We start from the raw sequence: 24,446 nt of genomic DNA on the forward strand, positions 1-24,446 counted from the left end.
CAGTTTTAAAGACAAAAGGAGCTTATTAAATGCCTGCTGTGAAAATAGAAATATTCCATTCCTATATGATATAATAGACACTTTATATAAATGTTATAATTAGGTTATTTATATGTATATAAATTACTCACGTTGGAGTTATAGCAGTTTTTTAGAATGTCAGTCAATTTCTGAGTAAGTAACATTCAAAATTAAAAATTAAGTCTGAAGAGGAAGGAAGAAAGATGGAATTAGTTATCAGCCTATATTATACAGCCAGCATAATTGCTTACCTCACTGAGATTATCAGAGAGAAAAAGGTATTTTAAGTTTTTTGATTTGGTGATATTCAGTACATAAAAAGATTGTATCAAGGACACATGGGGTGGCTTACTTGGTTAAGCGACTGCCTTTGGCTCAGGTCATGATCCTCGAGTCCCAGAATCTCGAGTCCCGCTTCAGGCTCCCTGCTCAGCAGGGAGTCTCCTTCTCCCTCTGACCCTCCACCCTCTTGTGCTCTCTCACTCTCTCCCTCTCAAATAAATAAATAAAATCTTGATTTGTATACTTTTTTTTTTAAAGATTTTATTTGAGAGAGAGAGGGAGCACAAGTGGTGGGCAGAGGTAGTGGGAGAAGCAGACTTCCCTCAGAGCAGGGAGACTGATATGGGGCTTCATCCCAGGACCTGAGACCAGGGCCTGGGCCGAAGGCAGGCGCTTAACCAACTGAGCCACCTAGGCGCCCCTAAATAAAATCTTAAAAAAAAAAAAAGATTGTATTGTTAGTGAGTTTACAATATTTATTGGTTTATTATAGAAAGCATCCTGAAATGTTACTCTCCTAAGCAGTCTTTGAAAAGATTATAAGAATAATTTTCAAAATTTAATTTAAAGTTAATTAAATGATTTACTAAAAAAAAATGATTTACTAAAACTATAAGGAAAGGGATATGTTTTTTTTTTTTTTTTTTTTTTTTTTGTCAGAGAGAGAGAGAGAGAGAGCGTGCGCACAGGCAGAGTGGCAGGCAGAGTCAGAGGGAGAGGCAGGCTCCCTGCGGGGCAAGGAGCCCCATGTGGGACTCAATCTCAGGACGCTGGGATCACGACCTGAGCCGAAGGCAGCTGCCCAACCAACTGAGCCACCCAGGCGTCCCAAGGGATGTGTTTCTTAAAAGTAGTTAAAGATTAATATATCTATGGTTTAGTTTAGCTTAGGTAATTTAGTGACTAACCTTACTCTGGTAGGCATAAGGCTAGAAATACCTCATGAATAAGAAGTATATATTTCTGATTCGAGTTCTTTCCAGTTGCTTTTTACCTTCTTCCCACTGCTTTCTCATATCCTTGCTCCAGCCCTATTCTCTAGTAATCTTTGCATTTCACTTCACTGCTGTGAAGTATTACATCAGCGAATACACTTCAGTCCTCCAGTTCATATGCATTCAGTCCTAATCAGTTATTGTTGGGTCTATCTTAGATTGGAAGTTGGATTGCATTCAATGTGATTAAAATATATGTCTTTGAATGAAATGGCTTACTTTATGTAATATGACCATGAAAAGCAGTTATGTTCTTCTTTTTTTTCTTTTCTTTTTTTTTTTTTTTTTTTTTTTTTTTTTTTTTTTTTTTTTTGTGAAGGGGCCTGTGGGGCAGGGCAGAGGGAGAGGGAGAAAGAATCAGAAGGAGGCTTCACGCCTAGTGCAGACCTCTTTGTGGGGCTTGATATCACAACCCTGAGATCATGACCTGAGCTGAAATCAAGAGTCAGATGGTTAACCAGCTGAGCCACCCAGGTGCCCCAAAAAGCACAATGTTATTTTTCAAATCATGTAATATTTGTAACTTGAATATTAATGTCCAGGTATTCTTGCTTTCTTTCTTAACAGATTATAAGAGAAAATAGTATCTCTCTCAGTGAAATTGAACTTCCTTGCTCAGAAGATTTGAATTTGGAAACTTTATCGTAAGTCAGGAAATATGTAAATCAAATGAGCTATTATAGAATCTCTCATAAATAAATAGAAATATACTGTGTGGGAGAAGTACTTGATTTGAGTAATTCTGAATCCCCTATGTTTCTAACCATTACTTACCAGATGCTCACAGAGTTAATTTTTTCTTTGTTTTTTGTTTAGGTCTCTGAAGTGTAGAGCTTTTGCCCTCAGAAAACAATATCAGAGATTTAGCTTGTACATAGTCCTCATTTATCCTTTTCATTAAAAATATTGGCAGTTATTTTTTTTTTTTTTAAGATTTTATTTATTTATTTGACAGAGAGAGATCACAAGTAGGCAGAGAGGAGGCAGGCAGAGAGAGAGAGGAGGAAGCAGGCTCCCTGCCGAGCAGAGAGCCCAATGCGGGACTCGATCCCATGACCCTGAGATCATGACCTGAGCTGAAGGCAGCAGCTTAACCCACTGAGCCACCCAGGCGCCCCTTGGCAGTTATTTTTAAAAATTGTCTTCTTTGCTGTGTGTGAAACATGCAGTCAAGAGGCATACTTTATCAGTAAGGGCTACATGGTGCTTCTGCTGAAGAAATTCACTGATGGAGTAGAGGCACAGTTGAGCATTCCCTGAAGAGTGTAAACTAGTTTTGAAAACAGGAATATTTATTATTTTTATCCCCAGAAAATAGTAATAATGAATTTTAAAGCAAAATAAAGGTAGTATTAAATTTCTTGTAATCTGTTTTCAGGCAAGCACATGTCTACATCATTGCAGGAGCCTGTTTGTCTCTGGGTTTTCGATTTGCTGGCTCAGAAAACTTATCAGCATTTAACTGTTTGGTAAGAAGTATCTTAGTTTATTCTCTTTGTTTAAACAAAGTGTTAATAGGCTTCTTTTAACCTCAGATTTTTTCTTTTGTTTTTCCAGCATAAATTTGCAAAAGATTTTATGACTTATTTGTCTGCACCTAATGCTTCTGTAGTAAGTCTTTTTAATGATCATTCTCCTTGGGAATAAAACTGAACTTGAAAAAATTTACTGGTAACTTAGTTACTTATGGATTGTTAAGTATCTCTGCAGTTTGTTGAGTATGGGAGATTTGAAGTTTTGGCTCATCTTTGTATTTGTGGTCTGGGGTATTAATTAGGTGAGAGTATGCTGACTCTTGAAGGATATGCAGGTCTCTAATTCTTGTGATATCAAAAACCGTATCTTTTATGGATTCTCATACCCTATGGCAGGGATCTCAGGACTGAATATTGGTAACTGGTTTTTTTTTTTTTGGTAACTGCTTTTTAAAAAGAAAGTTAGTCCTTAGTAAAAACGCAATTCCTTTTGAGGCATTGCTACTCTAATAACAGGAGATTGTAAGATTTTCCTGATAAAAACCACACAGATTTCTGCAACATTATAATATGAGAAAACTAGAAAATCAAAAAATCTGAAAATAGGTAAATTTGATTATGGTGTATCCAGACATTGTTATACAATGGAGCTATCATACTCGTGCTCTAAGAATTTTTTATGAGTAAAGATTGGTTACATATAATAGATTTAAAAAGTGAAAAATATGTGTAGTGATATCTCAGTTTAATTAAAAAAAAATTCATAGATACAAGAAAAGATTTGAGGAAAGGCCAAAATATTTATGGCAGTTTTTTGGGGTGTTAGTATTCCAAGAAATTGTTATTTCCTTTTTGATACTTTATTTTCTGACTTTTCTACATTGAACTTAAATTTCATAATCAGAGAAAATTTTTGTTTTTACAGATATTTTTAAAGTTGTAAATATTTGTAGTCTCATGGTGGCCAATTTAGTTTTGATAATAAATGTAATGCAACAGTTACAGTATGTCATCTTTTTGCATTTCCAGACCGGTCCTTACAACCTAGAAACCTGCCTAAGTGTGGTGCTTCTGTCTCTTGCCATGGTAATGGCTGGCTCGGGGAACCTAAAGGTTTTACAGCTTTGTCGCTTCTTACACATGAAAACAGGTGGTGAAATGAACTATGGTTTCCACTTAGCCCATCACATGGCCCTTGGACTTCTCTTTCTGGGAGGAGGAAGGTAAGTGAGTATATATTTTTTCTTCAATGAAAGTATCTCTTGAATAAGATCTGTAAGAGTGAGTTATTTTGGTTTTGAAGATACTTGAAAAAAAAATTTTTTTTAAAAGATTTGATTTATTTGACAGAGACATAGCAAGAGAGGGAACAGAAGCAGGCTTCTCTCTGAGCAGGGAGCCTGATGCGGGCCTTGATCATGTGGGCCTGGGATCATGACTTGAACCAAAGGCAGGTGCTTAACAACTGAGCAACCCAGGTGCCCCAATACTTGAAAATTTTTGATCCTGACTGGCTGTTAGCATATTGAGGAGCATTAATATATCTTTTTTTTTTTTTTTTTTTTTTTTTTAAAGATTTTATTTATTTATCAGAGAGAGAGAGGTGGAGAGAGCAAGCACAGGCAGACAGAGTGGCAGGCAGAGGCAGAGGGAGAAGCAGGCTCCCCGCCGAGCAAGGAGCCCGATGTGGGACTCGATCCCAGGACGCTGGGATCATGACCTGAGCCGAAGGCAGCTGCTTAACCAACTGAGCCACCCAGGCGTCCCGCATTAATATATCTTAAAAGGGCTTTTTGTTTGTTTGTTTATACAATTATACCTTACTTAATAGAGTTATCATCCTTGCTCTATATTTGCAGAAGAGTCAGTACTCATTTCTTCAGCTTGTCACCTCTTGTTCCCCACTGTTTAGTGACTTTGCCTTTCTACTGAACTGCTCTCATAAAGGTTGTGAACACTATCAGTCATCAGCTCCTATGAGAGTTTCTTGGTTTTCCCCTTATTTGCTCTTTTCAGTATCTGTCATTCCTGACCTCCTCATCTTTTTGTAAGACTTCCCCAGAATACCTGTCTCTACCCCTGCTGTGCCTCTCCTGTTAACTATTACTTCACTTCTACCCAGAGGTAATCACTATTTAGTCTCCTAACACCTTAGACTGGCTTTGCCTGTTTTTGAAATTCAAGTGGAATCATACACTGTGTGTTATATCATACTTAGAGTGGACCCTTGACCAGCATGGGTTTGAACGGTGCATGTCCACTTACACACAATTGTTTTGGTTAAATAAAGTACAGTGCTGTAAATATATTTTGTCTTCCTTATGATTTTTCTAATATTTTCTTTTCTGTAGCTTTATTTTAAGAGTACAGATTATAGTATGTATGTTCAAAATATGTATATGTTTATCCACTTTTATCTACTTTCAGTCAACAGTAGGCTGTTAGTTAAGCTTTGGGGAAGTTATAAGTTATTCAGGGACTTTTTTGACTATGCAGGGTTGTTGGTACCTCTAACCCTCACATTGTTCAGGGGTCAACTGTACTTCTTTGGCTAAACCTTTTGAGAATTGCCCATGTTGCATGGAGCAATGTTATATTCATAATTCTGTGCTGTTGAATTCCATTGTCTGATTAAACCACAGTTCTCAATCTACTCTGCTCTTGATGGATGTGTTGTTTCTAGTTTGGGGCTGTTATAAATATTCTTGTACATGTCTTTGATTTTGTTATATGTAAGTCTATGCGTGGATCTGTGCAGATATATGTATGTATGCTTAACTTCTGTAGATAATACCATCAGTGCTCCAAATATACCCATCAGTGTTGTATACCGTTCTAGTTGTTCCCTGTCCTTCCCAACGCTAGTTTTATTGGGTAGTCTTTTTGATTTTGCCATCTGGTAGTAGTTGTGGTTTTAATTTCCATTTCTCTGAATAATGATATTTAGTACCTTTTATATTTTTAATGGTTAATTGGAAATATCCTTTTGTAATACCTAAATCTCCTGCTACCCATTTTCATTGGCTTATTTATTTAAAAATCTTATTTGTGGTGGGGCGCCTGGGTGGCTCTGTCAGTTAAGCATCTGGCTTCAGCTCAGGTTGTGGTTCCACAGTTTGGGGATTGAGCCCCAGATCGGGCTCCCTGCTCAACGGAGCCTGCTTCTCCCTCTCCCTCTGCTTGTTGCTCTCCCTGCTTGTGCTCTCTCTCTCTGTCAGATAAATAAAATCTTAAATTTATTTGTGGTAATATGCATATACATTAAAATTTATCTTCTTAATCATTTCTGAATGTACAGTAGTAGTAGTTAAGTGTATTCACCAATCACCAGAACTTTTTCACCTTGCGGAACTGAAGTTCTGTCCTGCTTAAACAACAGCTCATCATTCCCTCCTTCCTCCAGCCCCTGATAGCCTCTGTTCTACTCTCTGTTTCTGTTCATCTGACTATTCTGTATGGGTTTATCATTATGATCCTGAATCCTCTGTCACTCTTACGTGTTGTACTTACCTTCTGCTGTGTGGTTCACCTTTTTGGTGTCTTTTGATGAACAGTTGTTAACATTTTTCTTTTATGGTTTGTACTTTTTTGTCCTTTGGATAAAATATTTCCTTACCCCTCTCCCCCAAATGAAGATACTCTATTTTCTACAAGTTTTTTAGCTTTTCAAAAATTCACATTTGGATATAAAATCTACCTGTACTTGATTTTTCTATAAAATTTTTTTTAAAGATTTAATTCATTTATTTGACAGAGAGAGAGAGAGAGAGACAGACACAGAGCACAAGCAGGGGGAGCAGCAGAAGGAGAGGGAGAAGCAGGCTTTCCTCTGAGCCGGGAACCTGATGTGGGGCTCAATCCTAGGACACTGAGATCATGATCTGAGTTGAAGGCAGACACTTAAGGTGGTGATCCAGGCGCCCATCTATGTGATTTTTTGATAATTGATGCCGCACTATTACTGAAAAATTTATCCTTTCTCCACGGTTCTGCAATACCATTTTTATTATAAATTAAGTGTCCATATATATACATTTATTTCTGGGCCATTCTGTTCATCTGGTCTATTTATCCATACTTGCACCAATACCACAGCCTTAGTGCTTGTAGTTCTGTAGTAAGTCTTGATGTCAGGGAGAATGAATCTTCCGAACTGGGATTTCTTCTTCAAAAGTTTGTTTTTCTGTTTGAATTTTTATATAAATATTGGAATTTGTTTATGATTTTCCACACTAAATAACTCGATAAAATATTGACGAGAATTGCATTGAGCCTATATATTGGTTTGGGAGAAATTGAAATCTGTTATACTATTGAGTCTTTCAGTGTATTGTTTCATTTATTTAGCTTTAGTGTGTGTAACCTTGGCCAACTGATAAAATTTCTACGAGTCATATAGGTTTATTTTCCTCTCTTCTGTAAGACTGAATTAAACATTGGAGCTCACCTTTCTAGAAGTATAAAAGGTAAAGATTGTCAGAAAGAGTGCTTTCCCTTTTAACAGGTTTTGTAGAATTTTTCTTTCTCTAATTGTTTAGAATTAAGAATAGTTAAAAAAAACTTACTGTGAAAATACTTATTTTATGATTTTTTAAGATTTTATTTATTTGACAGAGGGTACAAGCAAGGGTAGCAGCAGGGAGAGGGAGAAGTAGGCTCCTGCCGAGCAGAGAGCCCAATGTGGGGCTTCATCCCAGGACCCTGGGATCATGACCTGAGCCAAAGGCAGAAGATTAATTGACTGAGCCACCCAGGTGCCTCTTATTTTAGGATTTTTGAAAATTTATTTACCTTTCAAAGTAAACCCCTGCATCTCTTGTTCTCTTATTCATTCTTTCAAATTTTAATTCCAGTGTAGTTTTATTCAATGTTAATCTTTCATTGTTTCACACTGTGACCCTACTTGCTCTGCTTTCATATTGAGTCAATTTTCTCCCACTCTGCTCTGCTTTTCTAATGATTTGTGGTCTTTAAATGGTTATGTGTACTTAGTGACAACATTTAAATTTCTCTTTGCATAGCCACATCCTGTGTTTAATCTCAAAATTTCTAACATTAATATCTAAAATTATCTTTGGCTTTTGGTTTTGTCAAAGTGGTAACGAGACAAAGGCCTATTTTATGCACATGTGAAAATGGATATATTTTCTTACTTAGATTTTGAAATATCTTCTTCCTAATTCATTAAATATATGTATATATGATAAGTGCTGTGTTCTTACTTGATGCCTAAATTATTAAAATGATAAATACTTGGGGATATATATGTGTATGTGTGCATGTGAATGTATATAATGAAATGTATATTGATTATCTGCAACAGTGGCTTTATGTGATGTCCAGTACCATCTTTACTTCAAGACTTTTGTAAAATGTTTGTAAGAATAAAAATATTCTTATAAAACAAAACCATTGTAAGAAAAACTTTAGAACTTTAGAGTAATCTGCCTGTTGGCCATGTAGAGTTTGAGCAGCAGTAAAATAACATAAGGAAAATCTCAAAAGATTTTATTAAGAGTATGTGGCTTTTATAAAAATAAGTTTATCACAGTGATAAGAACAAAACTGTTTATACTTGGAGTTCTGTACATACCTCCTTATTGTCATGTCTTCATTCATGACTTTCAGTATCTGTAATCTCTAGGATTGCATTCATGGTCCTCACTATTGTGATATTTTCGGTTGAAAAACCATGTTTACTAATTCAGGTTTTGAAAGTTAACATCTGTGGAATGTTTCTTCCGCTTTTAATAGTAGATAATCTTAAAATGGCTTAAAGACTCACTGAAGGGGCGTCTGGGTGGCTTGGGGCCCCTGGGTGGCTCAGTGGGTTAAAGCCTCTGCCTTTTGCTTAGGTCATGATCTCAAGGTCCTGGGATCGAGCCCCACATCAGGTTCTCTGCTCAGCAGGGAGCCTGCTTCCTCCCTCTCTCTGCCTGCTTGTGATCTCTCTCTCTCTCTGTCAAATAAATAAATAAATAAATAATTTTTTTTTAAAAAAAAGACTCACTGAAAAGTGAGACGTTCATAGCACTGGCACACTAGTATCTATTCAAAGCATTTCATCAGTGGGCCTTGCTAGAGTACCCCAATTATCGGATTCTCAAGAAGGCCTTGGAAGTTTACGCAGTGTATTTAATAACGTTTTTCCCTCCTGCATTTGTTTCACAGGTACTCTTTGAGTACGTCAAACTCTTCCATTGCTGCTCTCCTCTGTGCCCTTTATCCGCACTTCCCGGCTCACAGCACTGACAATCGGTGAGTCTGATGATTGTGTCCTCAGTGGGATCTTCCATAAGGTCTCCAAGGGGTAATTTGATGGTGCTTTGGTTGCATGGACTCATTTCCAAATTAATTTGTTTTCTTCTTGGACTTAGTTACCTTCCTGACTAAATCTTCTAGAATGTTTCTCCAAATATTAGACCAAAAGAGAACTTTGGACATCTGATGGACTGATGGATCCATCTTCCACCATTCTTTAATCAGTAAAACTGCTCTGAACCCAGAAGTGGGCCAAACAGGGTTACCTTTAGGGAAAAATTAATCAAACAAAAGATAGTAGCCAACAGAAGCAAGATGATGTATTTTATATCATAATTGTTTAATTCTAAGAGAGAAATTGGTCTGATTTAGTGGCATTGTCTATATGAAATTCCATTTTACCCTCTTTCACATTAATGCTGAGAAGTTTTGTATAAATGAAATAAAAGGGACATGAAAAGCAAAATGCAGCAAAGAATCAGAGATAACTTATAAGTGGCAGTGAGCCCTAGAACCTCAAGCACGTAGGAAAGGAGTGATTGTACAGAAGCTCTGCATTTGAGAGCACAGACAGCCTTCAGCAGTGCAGTCTCCCTGGCAGTTTCAGGCATAGCTGATTCCTGCTGCATATGGAGGAGGGGGAAAAAATAGTTCTTATGTTCTTGTGACATCCGAGGTGACCAGTGTGTTTGGCTCATCTCTCAAGAGACGCATCAAGAATTGGAGCACTAATGTAGTAACTGAGCTGTCATGCTCTAGTGTAACGTCGTTTAAAATAGTAATAATAAATGAAAGTTAGCTGTTTTATAAAAGTGGCCTGATCTGACGTCCAAACTCTGATGATAGGTAGAGCACAAGCATGTTCTTGTTAAATTATTGCAGCTCTGACAAGTGGTCTCTTGCTTGTCAATCAATTTAGGAAAAACTTTTTGAGTTGCTAATGTCAGTAATTAGTGGTTAGGGTACAACAAGGAGTCTCACTTCCCTATTGCTGGGAGAATTGTTTGGTTTAGCTATTTTAAACAAAGCTGTTTGGTGATAAGCACCAAGAACCTTTATGTAACTGATAAATACCTTTGTTTTCTTCCTGGCCTTGATTGCTTTTAATTTTTTCTTTTTTAAACAAGAACATATCTACACATTTATTTATTTATTTATTTATTTATTTTTCGGTAAGGTTAAATCACACAGATTCTGTGGCCAATGACTTGAACAGGAAGGTGGCTTTGGAATTAGGCACGAACCATGCCACTGTTTCCATGAGCATGAATTACTTTTTCTCAGATTACTCTGGTTTTGTTCAGTTTACCACCAGGACTAACTGTGTCATTCTTTGCTTTGTATATATAAACATATCTCTTGCCTAGATAGAATTCAGTTTCATTTCAAGCATAAACACTTTCAATTTTAAGAGCTATGTGCTGCCTCTGGTTTCAGAGACCCTGCTTATAGCCAGCAAAAATGGCCTTGGACCATAGCCTTCATTTGTCATTATAGGAGTCCTCTTCTCAATAGGCCCCACTTACTTGCACCCAGAGTTTAGCAGCAGGAGCCCCCCTCTGCTTTTAATTCTGATTAATTTATAGGAAAGGGTAGGTTTGGGTGGGAGGAGAGAGGCCATTGCTGTAACTTAAATTTAAAAGGAAAAATTTGAAGTCTCATTTGATCCTTTTACGGCATCTTAAAATCTAAAAACGTTTGGTGTCTAAATGCTAAAAAATAGAGGAGTGCCTGGGTGGCTTAGTCCATTAAGCGTTCGCCTTCAGCGCAGGTTGTGATCCTGGAGTCCTGGGATCGAGCCCTGTGTCAGGCTTCTTGCTCAGTGTCCCTGTCCCTCTGCCATTCCCCCTGCTTGTTCTCTCCTGTTCTCTCTCTCTCTCAAATAAAATCTTTATAAATAAATAAATAAATAAATGCTAAAAAATAAATGGTAGTTAAAAAAATTTTTTTTGAAAACCTAGAAAAGCATCATAATCTCCCCCATTAGTTTTTGGTGTCCTGGATCCCAGGTGTGTGTGTGTATATTTGTGTATAAGGGTGCATGTGTAGACGAGCTTTCCTTCTCCCTACCAGCCCTTACGCCAGAAAAACAAAGACCTAGAAATAAGTCCCTTGGAAGGTAAAAAGGTGCCTATGCAGGTCATTAAAGGATTATTTGAGAACTGATTTTATAAGTGATGATTTTTTCAGTAAATATTTTCATGTTAAGGTAATTTTTACCTCATCTATAAAACCTTGTAACTATGAAAATGCAAGTAAAGAATTCTTGAGTTAAGGATCGTGCATCTATAATTTTTCAAAGAGAATCTCTTTGTTAGTTTTTAATTGAATCTTGTTATCTTCCTAAATTTAGGACCACTGTCATGGGAAGATAACAACCCCAGCTTCCGTCAGGGTTCAGTGTCGGCAGCAATGGGGTGGAGAGCTCACACTGTCTCAGCAGTTCGTTACCTCCTGTCTGTGTTTTCTGTGAACAGATACCATCTGCAGGCTCTGCGGCACCTGTATGTGCTGGCTGCGGAACCAAGGCTCCTGGTACCCGTGGATGTGGACACAAACATGCCCTGCTATGCCCTTTTAGAAGTTACCTATAAGGTTATTCTCTCCTTTCATTTATCTGTAGTTTTGTTACCACTCATACATCTTTGGAGGTCAAAATATTTCAGAACTGTTGTCCTTTAAAAGACAACAGAGTGAATTAATCTCTTATAAAAACTGAAGCTTCTAAAGTTCTTGTACATCCTGTCAGGCCATTCGGGCTCACTTGTAGTTTAGAAGGGTAATAGTGTAGAAGTCATCAGCTGCTCTTCTGTCCCAGAGTCTAGAGTTTGAAAATGTCCTTGTTCACAAGTTTGAGTTAGAACTATTCTAGATCTGTTTGTAGAGTGTATTTGATGAGAGATCTTTGATTTAGATACACACATTGTAAATCATGTGTATCCTTCCTTCATTCAGAATATTATTAAGTACCTTCTGTGCATCAAACTATGCAAAGGCTCTGGGGTATAAAAATTACATCTTTGTATTCCTTAAGGACATGCTGTCCATTAGGTAGCCAGGCATGGATGCAGTAAGAGTAGCGCAGGGGGGTATATGTAAAATGCAGGGGAGCAGAAGAGAAATGTCCCCTCCAGCTGTTGAGGGCTGGGGAAGTTGTCCTGGTAGACACAGTGTTTGGGCTGAGGTTTGCCAGCTGAGCAAAGGCATGTTTCCAGAAGACGACATGTGTGTAAACCCAGAGGCTTCAGAAGCACAGATCTTCTGAACTGCTAGTATGTGAAGTGGTATAAGGTGATGCAGGCCTTCCAAAGGATTGTACACTTAGCCCTTAAGACTTGATACAACGAGCATTTTATGCCATCTGGCCATCTGTATAGAAACGGTGGGGAAAGAGAAGTACGGAGTGGATGGAGATCTTTCTTCTTTGTAGCTTCCCCTAACTACATAGTGAATTGTGGCTGTTCTTTTACTTCTGTAAAGGGTACTCAGTGGTATGAACAAACCAAAGAAGAATTGATGGCTCCTACCCTTCTTCCAGAACTCCACCTGTTAAAGCAGGTGAGTGGGATTTGATTTAGGGGGATCTGTGCAAGAGGTTAATTCAGCCACATCAGTGTGCATCAGAGGTAACTGAGATGAAGCCTCTGCTTTCTCAGTGTTCTGTAGGAAATAGGAAAGCAGCCCTGGGAGGAATTATCATGAACAGAGATGGTCTTTACTTGCAGATCTTTACTGAGAGGTTAGATGGCCATAGAATTTGATTCACATACATTTTGTGTAGTAATGAAGCTTGTTAACTTTTCAGTGTCTCTTTCCGGCTTATTTTACTTCCTCTGAGAAATGTGGGTTTCATTTTGCCACAGTAGCACCTCTTTAGCGTTTGATTGATTGTGTTCACATTTATCTTGGCAGATTAAAGTAAAAGGCCCACGATACTGGGAACTGCTCATAGATTTAAGCAAGGGAACACAACACTTGAAGTAAGTATACTGAATTTCTTAGATGTGTCTGTGAAGTGAATAGAAGTAAATGGGAAGGTAGAAATTGCAGATTATTATCTAGGATGGTTCCTTGTCATTCTTTGATCTCATGCAGGATAATAGAGTATATATTGAATAAAGTCTGTAAGTTTGAAATGAAGTTTATATTAGAAAATGAGTTTTTGGTTTTTTTTTTTTTAAGATTTTATTTATTTATTTATTTGGCACGGGGGTTGGGGAGAGCAAGCACAAGCAGGGGGAACAGCAGGCAGAGGGAGAAGCAGGCTCCCCGCTAAGCAAGGAGCCCGATGTGGGGCTCGATCCCAGGACCTTGGGATCATGACCCGAGCTGAAGGCAGATGCTTAATCGACTGAGCCACCCAGGTGCCCAAGTTTTAGTTTAGAAGACACCCTAAGTAGTTGGTTATATTTATTTATCGAGAAGCTTGTAGTGACCTAAGTTGGTACAGAATTGGAATTGGAGCAGTAATAAAAGATAATCAGTGTAAAAAAGTAAGGCTGGGGGGTGGTGCCTGAGTGGCTCAGTAGGTTCAGTGTCTGCTTTTAGCTCAGGTCATGATCCCCAGGTCCTGGGATTAGGTCCCGAATTGGGTTCCCTGCTCAGCGGGAAATCTGCTTCTCCCTTTCCCTCTGCCTGCCGCTCCCCCTGCTTGTGTTTTTTTTCTCTCTCTCTCTCTTTTTCTCTGTCAAATGAATAAAATCTTAAAAAAAAAAGAAAGAAAGAAAATAAGATGGAAAAAAAAAAATAAGGCTGGTATGTATGTCCATCTACAAAGAGAACTTTGTAACAATTGATATTTGCCAGACCACATCTTGGATATTTTTATTACTGTTTTGTTGAATTGTTCTTACAAAATTAAGATTATGATAGATAACTTTTGAATGGAAATAGCCATATACAAGTAATTACTTTAATGGACAGAGTGTTAATTTTATACCTTGAGTAGGGTAAATTAAGTCTTTAAATTTCTAGAAAGTTTAATAAGCCCATAACAGTTTGGTTTGAGAGGGTTGGGGGGTGGGGGAGGGGGTAACAGGGCGATGCGTGTTAAGGAGGGCATGTGTCATGATGAGCACTTGTGTTACACGCAATTAATGAATCATTGAACACTACATCAAAAACTAGTGATGTACTATACAGTGACTAACTGAACATATTAAAATAAATTAATTAATTAAAAAAAGAATTTTATAGTTTGGTCCCAATTTATATTTCCCTTAAACTACATATGATGGCTGTTTTCTCTATTGTTCTTTTTAGATTTGCAGCATCATTTTTTTTCTGCTGCTAACCAATCAATAGATATCTAGTCCTTCCAGAGGATAGAGGATAAAGGGAATATGGAGAAATGTTAGATAAAATATTGCCTTTGAAGCACACACTTGAGCAGGCAGAGCATGAACTAAGTTCTGTGAACTTAGATACCAAAGAGTAGTAGAACTTTATTTTGGCTTTCTCATAGGGACTGATTTAATTTTAGATACAGTAAATAATCATATGCCCTACTGGAAAATGATGAAGGCTTCATCTCATGTGAACACGATGATGTTGGGAGACACTATGTTTCCAGCTGAGAACTACAAATAATACCTCACATAAAATTCATTCTTGTTTTTTTTTCTTTTCCCCCCAGATCAATCCTTTCTAAGGATGGAGTTCTGTATGTTAAGCTCAGAGCAGGTCAGCTCTCCTACAAGGAAGATCCAATGGGGTGGCAAAGTTTGTTGGCCCAGACAGTGGCCAACAGGAACTCTGAGGCTCGGGCTTTCAAGGTAGTATTGACTGATTAAAAACTGAAGAATGAGTTAGAATAATTACAAATTCCACTAGCCCACTCAAAACATGTACTTCTGTGGTAACATTTATGGTACCATTTGGTTGAATCTGCTCTCTCATGACTGCAGATTATAAAGACTGAATGACCTTGGATCTGTTTCTTGTTTTATGTAGCAGCTACAGTAAAATATGGGCCATCTGCCAGGACTCTAAGGATGACTTACATTCAGCAGTAGGGACAGTATATCTTTTTAAATTTATTTTTTAGTTAACATGTAATGTATTATTTGCCCCAGGGATACAGGTCTGTGTATTGTCAGGCTTACACGCTTCACAGCACTCACCATAGCACATACCCTCCCCAGTGTCCATAACCCAACGCCCAGGTCAGTATATCTTAACACTATAAAAATGTTTAGTTTAGTAATTTTACTTATTAATCTTCAAATCTGTTAAGATTTGTTTAATTCATGGCAGAAATAGGTAAAGATTTTTACAAGGTAGCGCTAATTAGTATTTTTTTAAACCCCCCATTTGTTGGTTAAATCTTGGTGAGGCTAAAAGGATGACAGGTTTATTTTATCAGTTTGCTTTATTATTCTCATAGTACTTGACTGCTAATTTAAGAGTATTTCAAATGAAAAAGCAGTTAAAGTAAGAGTGTATGAAACAATCTCATCCCTATCGTGGTCAGTACGTATGTTACTCTATACTTAAGAAGTTAAATATGTTCCCCACACTAGAAGTGTGTTCCACAGGGACACCTGGGTGGCTCAGTCAGTTAAGCGTCTGCTGGGGTCATGATCCGGGAGTCCTGGGATTGAGTCCTGCATCAGGCTCCCTGCTCAATGGGGAGTCTGCTTCTCCCTCCCTCTGCCTCCTTGCCTGCTTATGAGCTCTCTCTCTCTCACAAATACATAAATAAGATCTTTAAAAAAAAAAAATGTGTTCCATAAACTAACATTAAAATTTCTCAGTTTAAGTATAGTTTTCAGGAATTTAATGAGCAAATGTGCTCCTGCTGAAGATACATCAAGTCGCAGTATAAAGTGGTCAGAGGCCCTAGAGGGTGGCGGTAGAGGCAAAAATGTGGCTGGTGGACTGGCTAAGTGGTCGGCAGGGGACTAAACTAACCACCTTTGTTTTTCAACATAAGGAGATAGCATTTATTTTAATTTAACTCATACTTCGTTTTAGACCAGTTACTTACAACTGAGCCTTTATAATAGTTCCCAGTAGATGTAGTTGACATTAATGAATTTTGTTGGGCAGTATTTGATAGGATATCTATGAAATAGTTCTGAAGGACTTTTGGATATGGTTTAACTTAAGCTTAGAGCCCATCTCAAAGACCCTAATCTAATTTGTAAAGAAAATAGAAAAGTTTATACTTGATTTTGAATTGGGAAATTCTGTAAAGATTAAAAGGCATCTCAATTCCCTGCTTCAAGGGAATTCAGAAGCAAAACGTAAACCTCAGTGGAAAATTGTAATACCTTTGTATTCCATATATTCCATATTCCATTTTCTTGAACCTTGAGTGTTAATCTCTTTTTTTTCCAATTTTTTTTTATTGTGGTAAAGTATACACAAAATTTGTTGTTATAACCCCCTAAGTGTATAGTTCAGTGATATTAAGTCCATTCATATTGTTCTGCAGTCATTAGCCACTATCCATCTGTAGGACTCTTTCATCTTGTAAAACTGAACCTCTGCACCCATTCAACAGCAACTCCTGTTCCTGCTCGCAGCCCCAGGTGCCCACCATTCTGCTTTCTGTCTCTGAATTTGATTATTCTAGGATCCTCATACAAGTGGAATCCATACAGTGTTTAGCTTTTAGTGAGTGGATTGTGTGGTAGTCTTTTTGCCTTACCTTATCAGTTTCAGTTCTAGTTTCTTATTTGTTTTTCAGTTAATGAGGGAGAGGGGAAAGCCTTTTGGGGGCAAGTTGTATAAGAAAGACCTGTTTATTATTGGCCTTTTGAGAAGTCAGTAGCTTATGTTTGGCTTACGTGAAAAAGCGTCTTGTAACTTCTCAGCAGAACAGGTTGGTGAAGCTACAGCAAATTTGTACAGCCTTGGGCTTTATGTTTTCACATTGTGTGAAAACAGTGAGGTAGTTTTCTTACAACTGCATATACTACAATTTGAGCAATAAGGAAAATAACCTCTGATATTTCACATTTATTGCTGTTGTTTATTTTTTCAGCCAGAAACAATTTCAGCATTTACTTCTGATCCAGCACTTCTGTCATTTGCCGAATATTTCTGCAAACCAACTGTGAACATGGGTCAGGTATGTATCATGTTTTACTCAGCTACAACTTATTGTAGGCTACAACTTATTATTAATCTGTGAGCACCACCAAAAAACTCAGGTACATTGGATAATTTTTGCTTGGCAAATACAGATTTTTCATAGTCTTTTTTTTTTTTTTAAGATCTTATTTATTTGACAAAGAGAAAGCAGGAGTGCATAAACAGGAGGAGCAGCAGAGAGAGAGGGAGAAGCAGGCTTCCCGCTGAGCAGGGAGCCTGACACAGGGCTCTATCCCAGGCCCCTGGGATCATGACTCGAGCTGAAGTCAGTTGCTCAACCAACTGAGCCACCTAGGTGCCCCAGATTTTTTGTAGTCTAAAATTAATTAAATTTGGTAACTCCCTACCTTGATAGAAGAAATAACTTAAGGTTTCTAAGGCATTAATTTCAATAGGTGATATTTTCTTATGTGCCTTCTTACACTGATTGATATTTTCATTGTTTACTGTCTCTTATTTTTACATAATTTTATTATTTGTTTCCTTATATTTTATAGCTTTTTTCTCTTGGTCATAAAACTTGTTCTCTTCAGGATTCAAAGGGTGCCCAGTAGATCTTTTATTTAATCCAAAGCTTGAATGCAGTTATTTGATATCTGGGATTGAGGGCCTGTTGCCTATAAGTGTTAGCTCTGGGAAAATTTTTTAGCTTCTCCAAAATGCAGTTTCCTTGTTTCTAAAAGTGGGATTATGATAGAACTTACCTTCCATTGTTGTTTTGATGGTTAAGTGAGATAATTGTAACCCCTTTAACTTACTGAATCTTGACTATTTATTAGACACTTTGTTCAGTATTTTATGTAGTTTTCTTATGGATTCTGACTCTGAGGGTAGGTACTTTATCATTCCAGGTTTGCAGATGAGGAAACTGCCACTCAGCTAGCACATGCCTAAGATCGCACCCCTAGTAAGGGCTGGGCAAGCATTCAAGGCTGCAGGTCTCTGATGAAAGTCCGTGCCTGGCCTTTAGCCCAACTGGTTTTGGTTGTGCTGCCTCCTCCATACCTGTTCTGCTCGGTGTTTTTAGTGCATCTTTGTGGATGCTGGGTTTTCTTTCTGGATCTTGCTCTTGCCAGCCTAATCCAAGGCATGTCTCTGCAGTGTCTTGTCAGCTCATTTTACTGCAGCCAATACTTCCTCTCCTCACAGCACTTATAGCCCTGTCCCTTCAGACTTAATTTTACTACATTTGATTGATGTTTAGTGTTGCATTCACTATGCTTTTATAAAGAGATAGCTGTTTTACCCTATGTATTATTGACTATTTGAGCTTAAGAAGGGCCATGTCGTTTTTCTACAACGTTGAATTGATTTTGGAATATACATTGATGTGCTACAAAAAGTTTCTAATTTTCCACAGAAACAGGAAATTCTGGATCTGTTTTCTTCAGTACTGTATGAATGTGTTACTCAGGAGACCCCAGAGATGCTGCCTGCATACATAGCAATGGATCAGGTATGGTTCAAAAACCAGTTCCAATTCTGATGACATTTATACTGTATTTTAATTAACATACTGAACAGTGAGATAAGGTTCCCTGTGTGTCCATCTTTTTTGGTTTCTCATTGCTTTAGTGATTCAAAAAAGGAAACCCTATAAAACTTAAAAGCTTTACTTATGACAAAAAAAAGCTTAGAATTTATGATGCCAGGAACTCTAGGGTTCCCAGTCTCCCCTTTTTTCTCTTCCTTTGACTATCAGGGGAAGACTACGTTCCCTGCCTTTCTCCCCTAGCATCCTTCTCTTGCTTCCTTCCTGCAAAGTCTCTTCATGGAAAAGAAATGCAAATGAGCAGTAAGTGAACAAACAGTACTCTAGTGATGGCAGTAATGCGAAATTATGCTTGTGTGATTAAGCATGCAAGAGGTTATAGTATTAGTATGTAGGGATTTAGGAAGCTGGAGTTCATTTTTAAATTTCTTTTATTTTATTGCTGTTTTAAAAGAGCCTAAAAGTGGTAATGCAGAAAATGATGTTTAACTGCTTCCCTAAAGGATCAGGCCAATTTATTCACTTTGGGTTATTAGTAATACACAAGACTTTTTAATAGTATCAGACCCAAAATTGCAGTTAAGCTTAGCCAGTAGTTTTCTAACTGGGCTTAAATTTATAGAGTAATTTTCAGAATACAGATCTTTAAGTCCCGTTCTGTATCATCTACTGAAACAGAATTTTCTGGGATGAGGTCCAGATACGTGATTCTTAAAGAATTCTTTAAGTGAATGTGACACGGTGAGTTCACAGATAAGCATGTGGGACTCAGTGTCTAAATGCAAAGGAAGAAATCTCTAATGGCAAAATAGTCTCTATTGAAAAGTAGGAAATGACACTTAGGAAGGAGAGAATTTCCCAAAACCTGAAAATTACATTCTATCAAGTTATATTCTTAAAAGGCAAGTTCTAATATAACCAGATAGGCCCAGAATGGCATTATTGTCTGGTATCCATCCACATTTTTTAATTGGAAAGTATGATTTTGTGATGTCCACACTAACACTATTTGTCACAGGGCTCTCTATATAGCAGTTAAATAATGAGTTTTGTTTTTCTTTTGTTGGCCGAAAGTGTTCCCTTTTTATGCTCTGAACCTTTATCCCTTCAGAGTCATGGGCAGGTGTCTACAGAAGAACATCCCTGCTGGTTGCAGCCATGGTGATTTTGCAGATGGGTCCCAAGAACAGTATTATTAGTAGTATTATTTTGCCTTCTGACCCCTGGGTTCCCTGGCCAAGTCATTGTACTCTACTTGGGTTTCCCAGAAGTGATGGCAGTAGACCTAGCGGGCCTTCATTTTTCAGAGCCATTGAGCCAAGAATGAGGTCATTTGCCTTTGTTGCTTTTGCCTAAAAGCTATTTATGTGGGGACCACACTGAGGAGGGTGGACATGTATCTGCACCCTCTCCTCTGGGGCTAACTGTGTCAAAACATGGAATGGATTCCCCTCTGCCCTTTATTGATCTATGAGCCATATTTTAAAAATACTCTATTATACAACTCTGAGGAAGAGATGATTATGGCAATTTCACTCTTTCTTTCATTAAGTGGACTGCTGTTACTTTTATCTCCTCAAGGCTATGAGAAGACTAGGAAGAAGAGAAATGTGTGAAACATCTGAACTTTGGCAGATAAAGCTGGTGTTAGAGTTTTTCAGCTCCAGGAGCCATCAGGAGCGGCTTCAGAATCACCCTAAGCGGGGGCTCTTTATGAACTCTGAGTTCCTCCCTGTTGTAAAATGCACTATTGATAATACTCTGGACCAGTGGCTACAAGGTAATAATTGCATTATGCCCAGTGCTTTTTTGGTTTTTAAAATTCTTTATTTAAATTCAATTTAATTAACGTATGGTATATTATTAGCTTGAGGGGTAGAATTTAGTGATTCATCAGTTGCATAGAACACCCAATGTTCATTACATCAAGTGCTGCCTTAGTGCCCATCACCCAGATACCCCACCCCCCTCTACCTCCCCTCCAGCAACCCTCAGTTTGTTTCCTAGAGTTAAGTGTCTCTTATGGTTTGTCTCATTATTTTCATCTTTTTTAATTTTTCCTTTCCTTCCCATATGTTCATCTGTTTCTTAAATTCTGGATACAAATGAAATCATTTGGTACTTGTCTTTCTCTGACTCATTTCACTTAGTATAATACCCTCTAGTTCTACTGTCGTTGCAAATGGCAAGATTTCATTCTTTTTAATGGCCAAGTAATATTCTCTGTCTCTCTCTCTCTCTCTCTCTCTCTCTGTGTGTGTGTGTGTGTGTGTGTGTGTGACATCTTTATCCATTCTTCTGTTGATGGATGTCTGGGCTCTTTATATTTGGCTATTGTGGACATTGCTGGACTGGGGTGCAGATGCCCCTTCAAATCAATATATTTGTATCCTTTGGTTAAATACCAAGTAGTGCAATTGCTGGGTTGTAGGGCAGTTCTATTTTTGACCTTTTGAGGAACCCCCATACTGTTTTTCAGAGTTCCTGTTGCTTTTAAGATATTAGAACTCGGGCTTTTCAGTTGTAACATTTTCTTTCATTGTTAACCAAGATAAACCTGAATATAAGCTAGAATGGCTTTAGATGTAATGTTCTCAGGTGAATTGGACTCTGCTTATTTACTTCAACTTCTTTAAAAAATATATTTAACTCTGCTTAATACATTATGAGAATGTATATACGTACACATATTTTGTATGTATATTTATGCATTTTATTTTATTTTTAAAGTTTATTTATTTATTTGACAGAGATCACAAGTAGGCAGAGAGGCAGGCAGAGAGAGAGAGAGGGGGAAGCAGGCTCCCTGCTGAGCAGAGAGCCCGATGCGGGGCTCGATCCCACAACCCTGAGATCATGATCTGAGCTGAAGGCAGAGGCTTTAACCCACTGAGCCACCCAGGTGCCCCTATTTATACATTTTAAATACCACATGATACTTAAGAACTTGTTTTATCTTTTCTAGCATCAGATCCTGTTTCCTTTCCAGTGTCTCTCTCTGCTGTTTCTTAGGGGTGTGGCCTGTCACCTAGCTATGAAGTCAACAGGCTGTTTTCTTCCCTTCCCTTCCCTTCCACCCTGTGTACACTGAAAACTGGATGTGTGCTTAGAATGAAGGTTTGTTTTACCAGCTCTTTGAGTCAGTCAGTGGGAACCTGGGACATCATGTGACTGTGGCTTAGAAGTATAGACTTACAATTGCAGGGGAATAGTGGAAGCAAATGAGGGCCTTTTGATTTTTGGAAACCTGTCTAATGTGTGATATATGTTTGAAATTGATTTTTAGTCAACATCTTGATCTTTTTATTCTCTTCAGTTCCTTCAAATAACTTCTGGTACATACCTGACAGCAACCTGTTTGGGGTAAATACTAACCTTAATAATAGCAGTAGTAATTATTCTTGATGTTTTAAAGCTGTTAGTAGCCAGTAGAATCTGCATTTGAATATAATTTAGGTAAAAACTATCTTCTGTAATATAGGGAATAAATTTCTGGGGAAAAAGAAAAAGAGTAAACCAGATTATGAAGAGTATACATGAAAAACAGCAATTTCAAACTCATGTTTGATTAACAACTACATTGTTCTGTCATTTTCTCTTACAATTCAAAAGATTATGTAGTTTTAAAATGTTTTTTTAAAAATCTCATTTTTTGGGATATATACAAGTTAATACATGGGTTTTGATATTTTGTTTATATTCAGTTCAGCATGATCATCTATGGCAGACCTTTGCTGTTGATAAGAAGTATGTCCTTAACCTTTGCAGAGTCTCTGATTTGCACATTTCATATCAGTAATGAACTTCGGCAGTAAGTGGAGCAGTCTCTAAAACAGTGCTCTGAGTTACTGTTTTTCTTACTGCTTGTTAGGGCATTTGGTAGTTTACAACATTGCTCTTTACCAAATTTGACTTGCCATTGTGATTACCAAAATTTGCATTTATTTTTCAGTGAAGAACCATCACTTTTAAATTGAGGTAAAATTGATTGCATCAGTTTCAGTATAATGCATTTATATTAGTTTCAGGTGTATAACATAATTTGATACTTACATATACACAAAGTGATCATGATAGTAAGTCTAGTTAGTTACCATCCTTCACCATACATCTGATTCCCTTCACTCTTTTTATCCACCTCTAGCCTCTTCCCTTGTGACAACCATCACTCTCTTCTTTCTATGAGTTTTGTTTCCTAGGTTCCACATATACACAAAATCATATGGTATTTGTCTTTCTCTAACTTATGTCAGTTAGCATAATACCCTCAAGGCCTATCCATGTTATTGCAAGTGGCAAGATTTCATTCATTTATAAGGCAGAGTAGTATTCCATTATGTACCTATAACCACTTCTTTATCTATTCATCCATTGATGGACACTTAGGTTGTTCCAGATTTTGGCTATGGTAAATAATGCTGCAACTAAGTAAATATCTTTTTGGTGTAGTGGTTTTTTTTCTTTCTACCATATATGATCCAGCAATTCCACTGCTGATTAATACCCAGCAGTGGAATTGCTGGATCATATACGGTAGATCTATTTTTAAGTTTTTGAGGAACCTCCATACTGTTTTTCTTAGCAACTGTACCAGTTTGCTTTCCCACCAACAGTGTAAGACAGTTCCCTTTTCTCCACATTCTTTCCAATACTTATTTCCTGCCTTTTGATGATAGCCATTCCAACAACTATGAGGTGATAGCTCATTGTGGTTTTGATTTGCATTTCTCTGATAATTACTGATGTTGAACATCTTTCCTGAGTCTGTTGGCCATCTTCATGTTTTCTTTGAAAAAAAAAAGTCTATTTGGATTCCCTGCACATTTTTTTAAAAGATTTTTTAATCATTTGACAGGGAGAGAGAGAGCACACGATGGGGAAGAGCAGGCAGAGGGAGAAGCAGCCTGCCTGCAGAGCAGGGAGCCCGATGCGGGGCTTGATCCCAGGACCCAGAAATCATGACCTGAGCCAAAGGCAGATGCTTAGCCAACTAAGCAACCCAGGTGCCCCTCCCCGCACATTTTTTAAAAAGGTTTATTTGTTTATTTTAGACAGAGAGGGCACATGTGAGGAGGGGGAGGGTCAGAGGGAGAGGAAGAGAGAGAATCTCAGACTTCCTGCTGAGTGTAGAGCCCCAAATGGGGCTAAGTCTCATGACCCTGAGGTCATGACCTGAGCTGAAATCAAGAGTTGGATGCTTAACCAGCTGAGCCACCCAGGTGCCTCTCCCTGCACATGTTTTAATTGAATCTTTTTTTTTTTTTTTTCTGTTGAGTTGTTTGAGTTTTTTAAAATATATTTTGGGTATTAACCCCTTATTGGATATGTGATTTGCAGATTTTTTTTTTTCTTTTAAATTTACCAGGTTGCCTTTTCATTTTGTTGATGGTTTCCTTTGCTGTGCAGAGCTTTTAATGTAGTCCCACTTGTTTAATTCTGCTTTTGTTGCCTTTGTTTTTGGAGTCAGTTCCAAAAATTCAGCACCAAAGAATGAGGTCAGGGATCTTACTACCTCTGTTTCCTTCTCGGAGTTTTATGGCTTCAGGTCTCACAGTCAGGTCATTAGTTTTGAGTTATTTTTTGTGTATAGTGTAATATGCATATAGCTGTCCAATTTTCCCATCCCCATTTATTAAAGAGACTATCCTTTCCCCACTGTATAATCTTGACTCCTTTGTTGTAAATTAATTAACCTTATATGTGTATGTTTATTTCTGGGCTCTCTATCTGTTCCATGGATGTCGTGCATTTATGCTGATACCGACTGTTTGGTTCTTATAGCTTAGTAGTATAGTTTGAAATCTTCCTTTCCAGTTGGGA

At 37.7% G+C, this 24,446-nt stretch overlaps 1 protein-coding gene across 6 annotated transcripts in view; it reads left to right on the top strand.

Moving 5' to 3' along the window:
* Positions 1-24,446, top strand: part of ANAPC1 (anaphase promoting complex subunit 1) — a 102,466-nt gene that overhangs the window by 69,076 nt on the left and 8,944 nt on the right. For all 6 annotated transcript variants that reach the window (XM_059188381.1, XM_059188386.1, XM_059188382.1 and 3 more), the window contains 12 exons: positions 1,866-1,942; positions 2,677-2,767; positions 2,856-2,909; positions 3,803-3,996; positions 8,945-9,031; positions 11,512-11,629; positions 12,515-12,592; positions 12,947-13,014; positions 14,670-14,808; positions 17,025-17,111; positions 18,495-18,590; positions 20,208-20,406. In XM_059188381.1, coding sequence (XP_059044364.1) covers positions 1,866-1,942; positions 2,677-2,767; positions 2,856-2,909; positions 3,803-3,996; positions 8,945-9,031; positions 11,512-11,629; positions 12,515-12,592; positions 12,947-13,014; positions 14,670-14,808; positions 17,025-17,111; positions 18,495-18,590; positions 20,208-20,406 — 1,288 coding nt within the window. The remainder of the gene's footprint in view (positions 1-1,865; positions 1,943-2,676; positions 2,768-2,855; positions 2,910-3,802; positions 3,997-8,944; positions 9,032-11,511; positions 11,630-12,514; positions 12,593-12,946; positions 13,015-14,669; positions 14,809-17,024; positions 17,112-18,494; positions 18,591-20,207; positions 20,407-24,446) is intronic.

The sequence above is a fragment of the Mustela lutreola genome, chromosome 9 (assembly GCF_030435805.1).
Source record: "Mustela lutreola isolate mMusLut2 chromosome 9, mMusLut2.pri, whole genome shotgun sequence".
Classification (NCBI taxonomy): Eukaryota; Metazoa; Chordata; class Mammalia; order Carnivora; family Mustelidae; genus Mustela; species Mustela lutreola.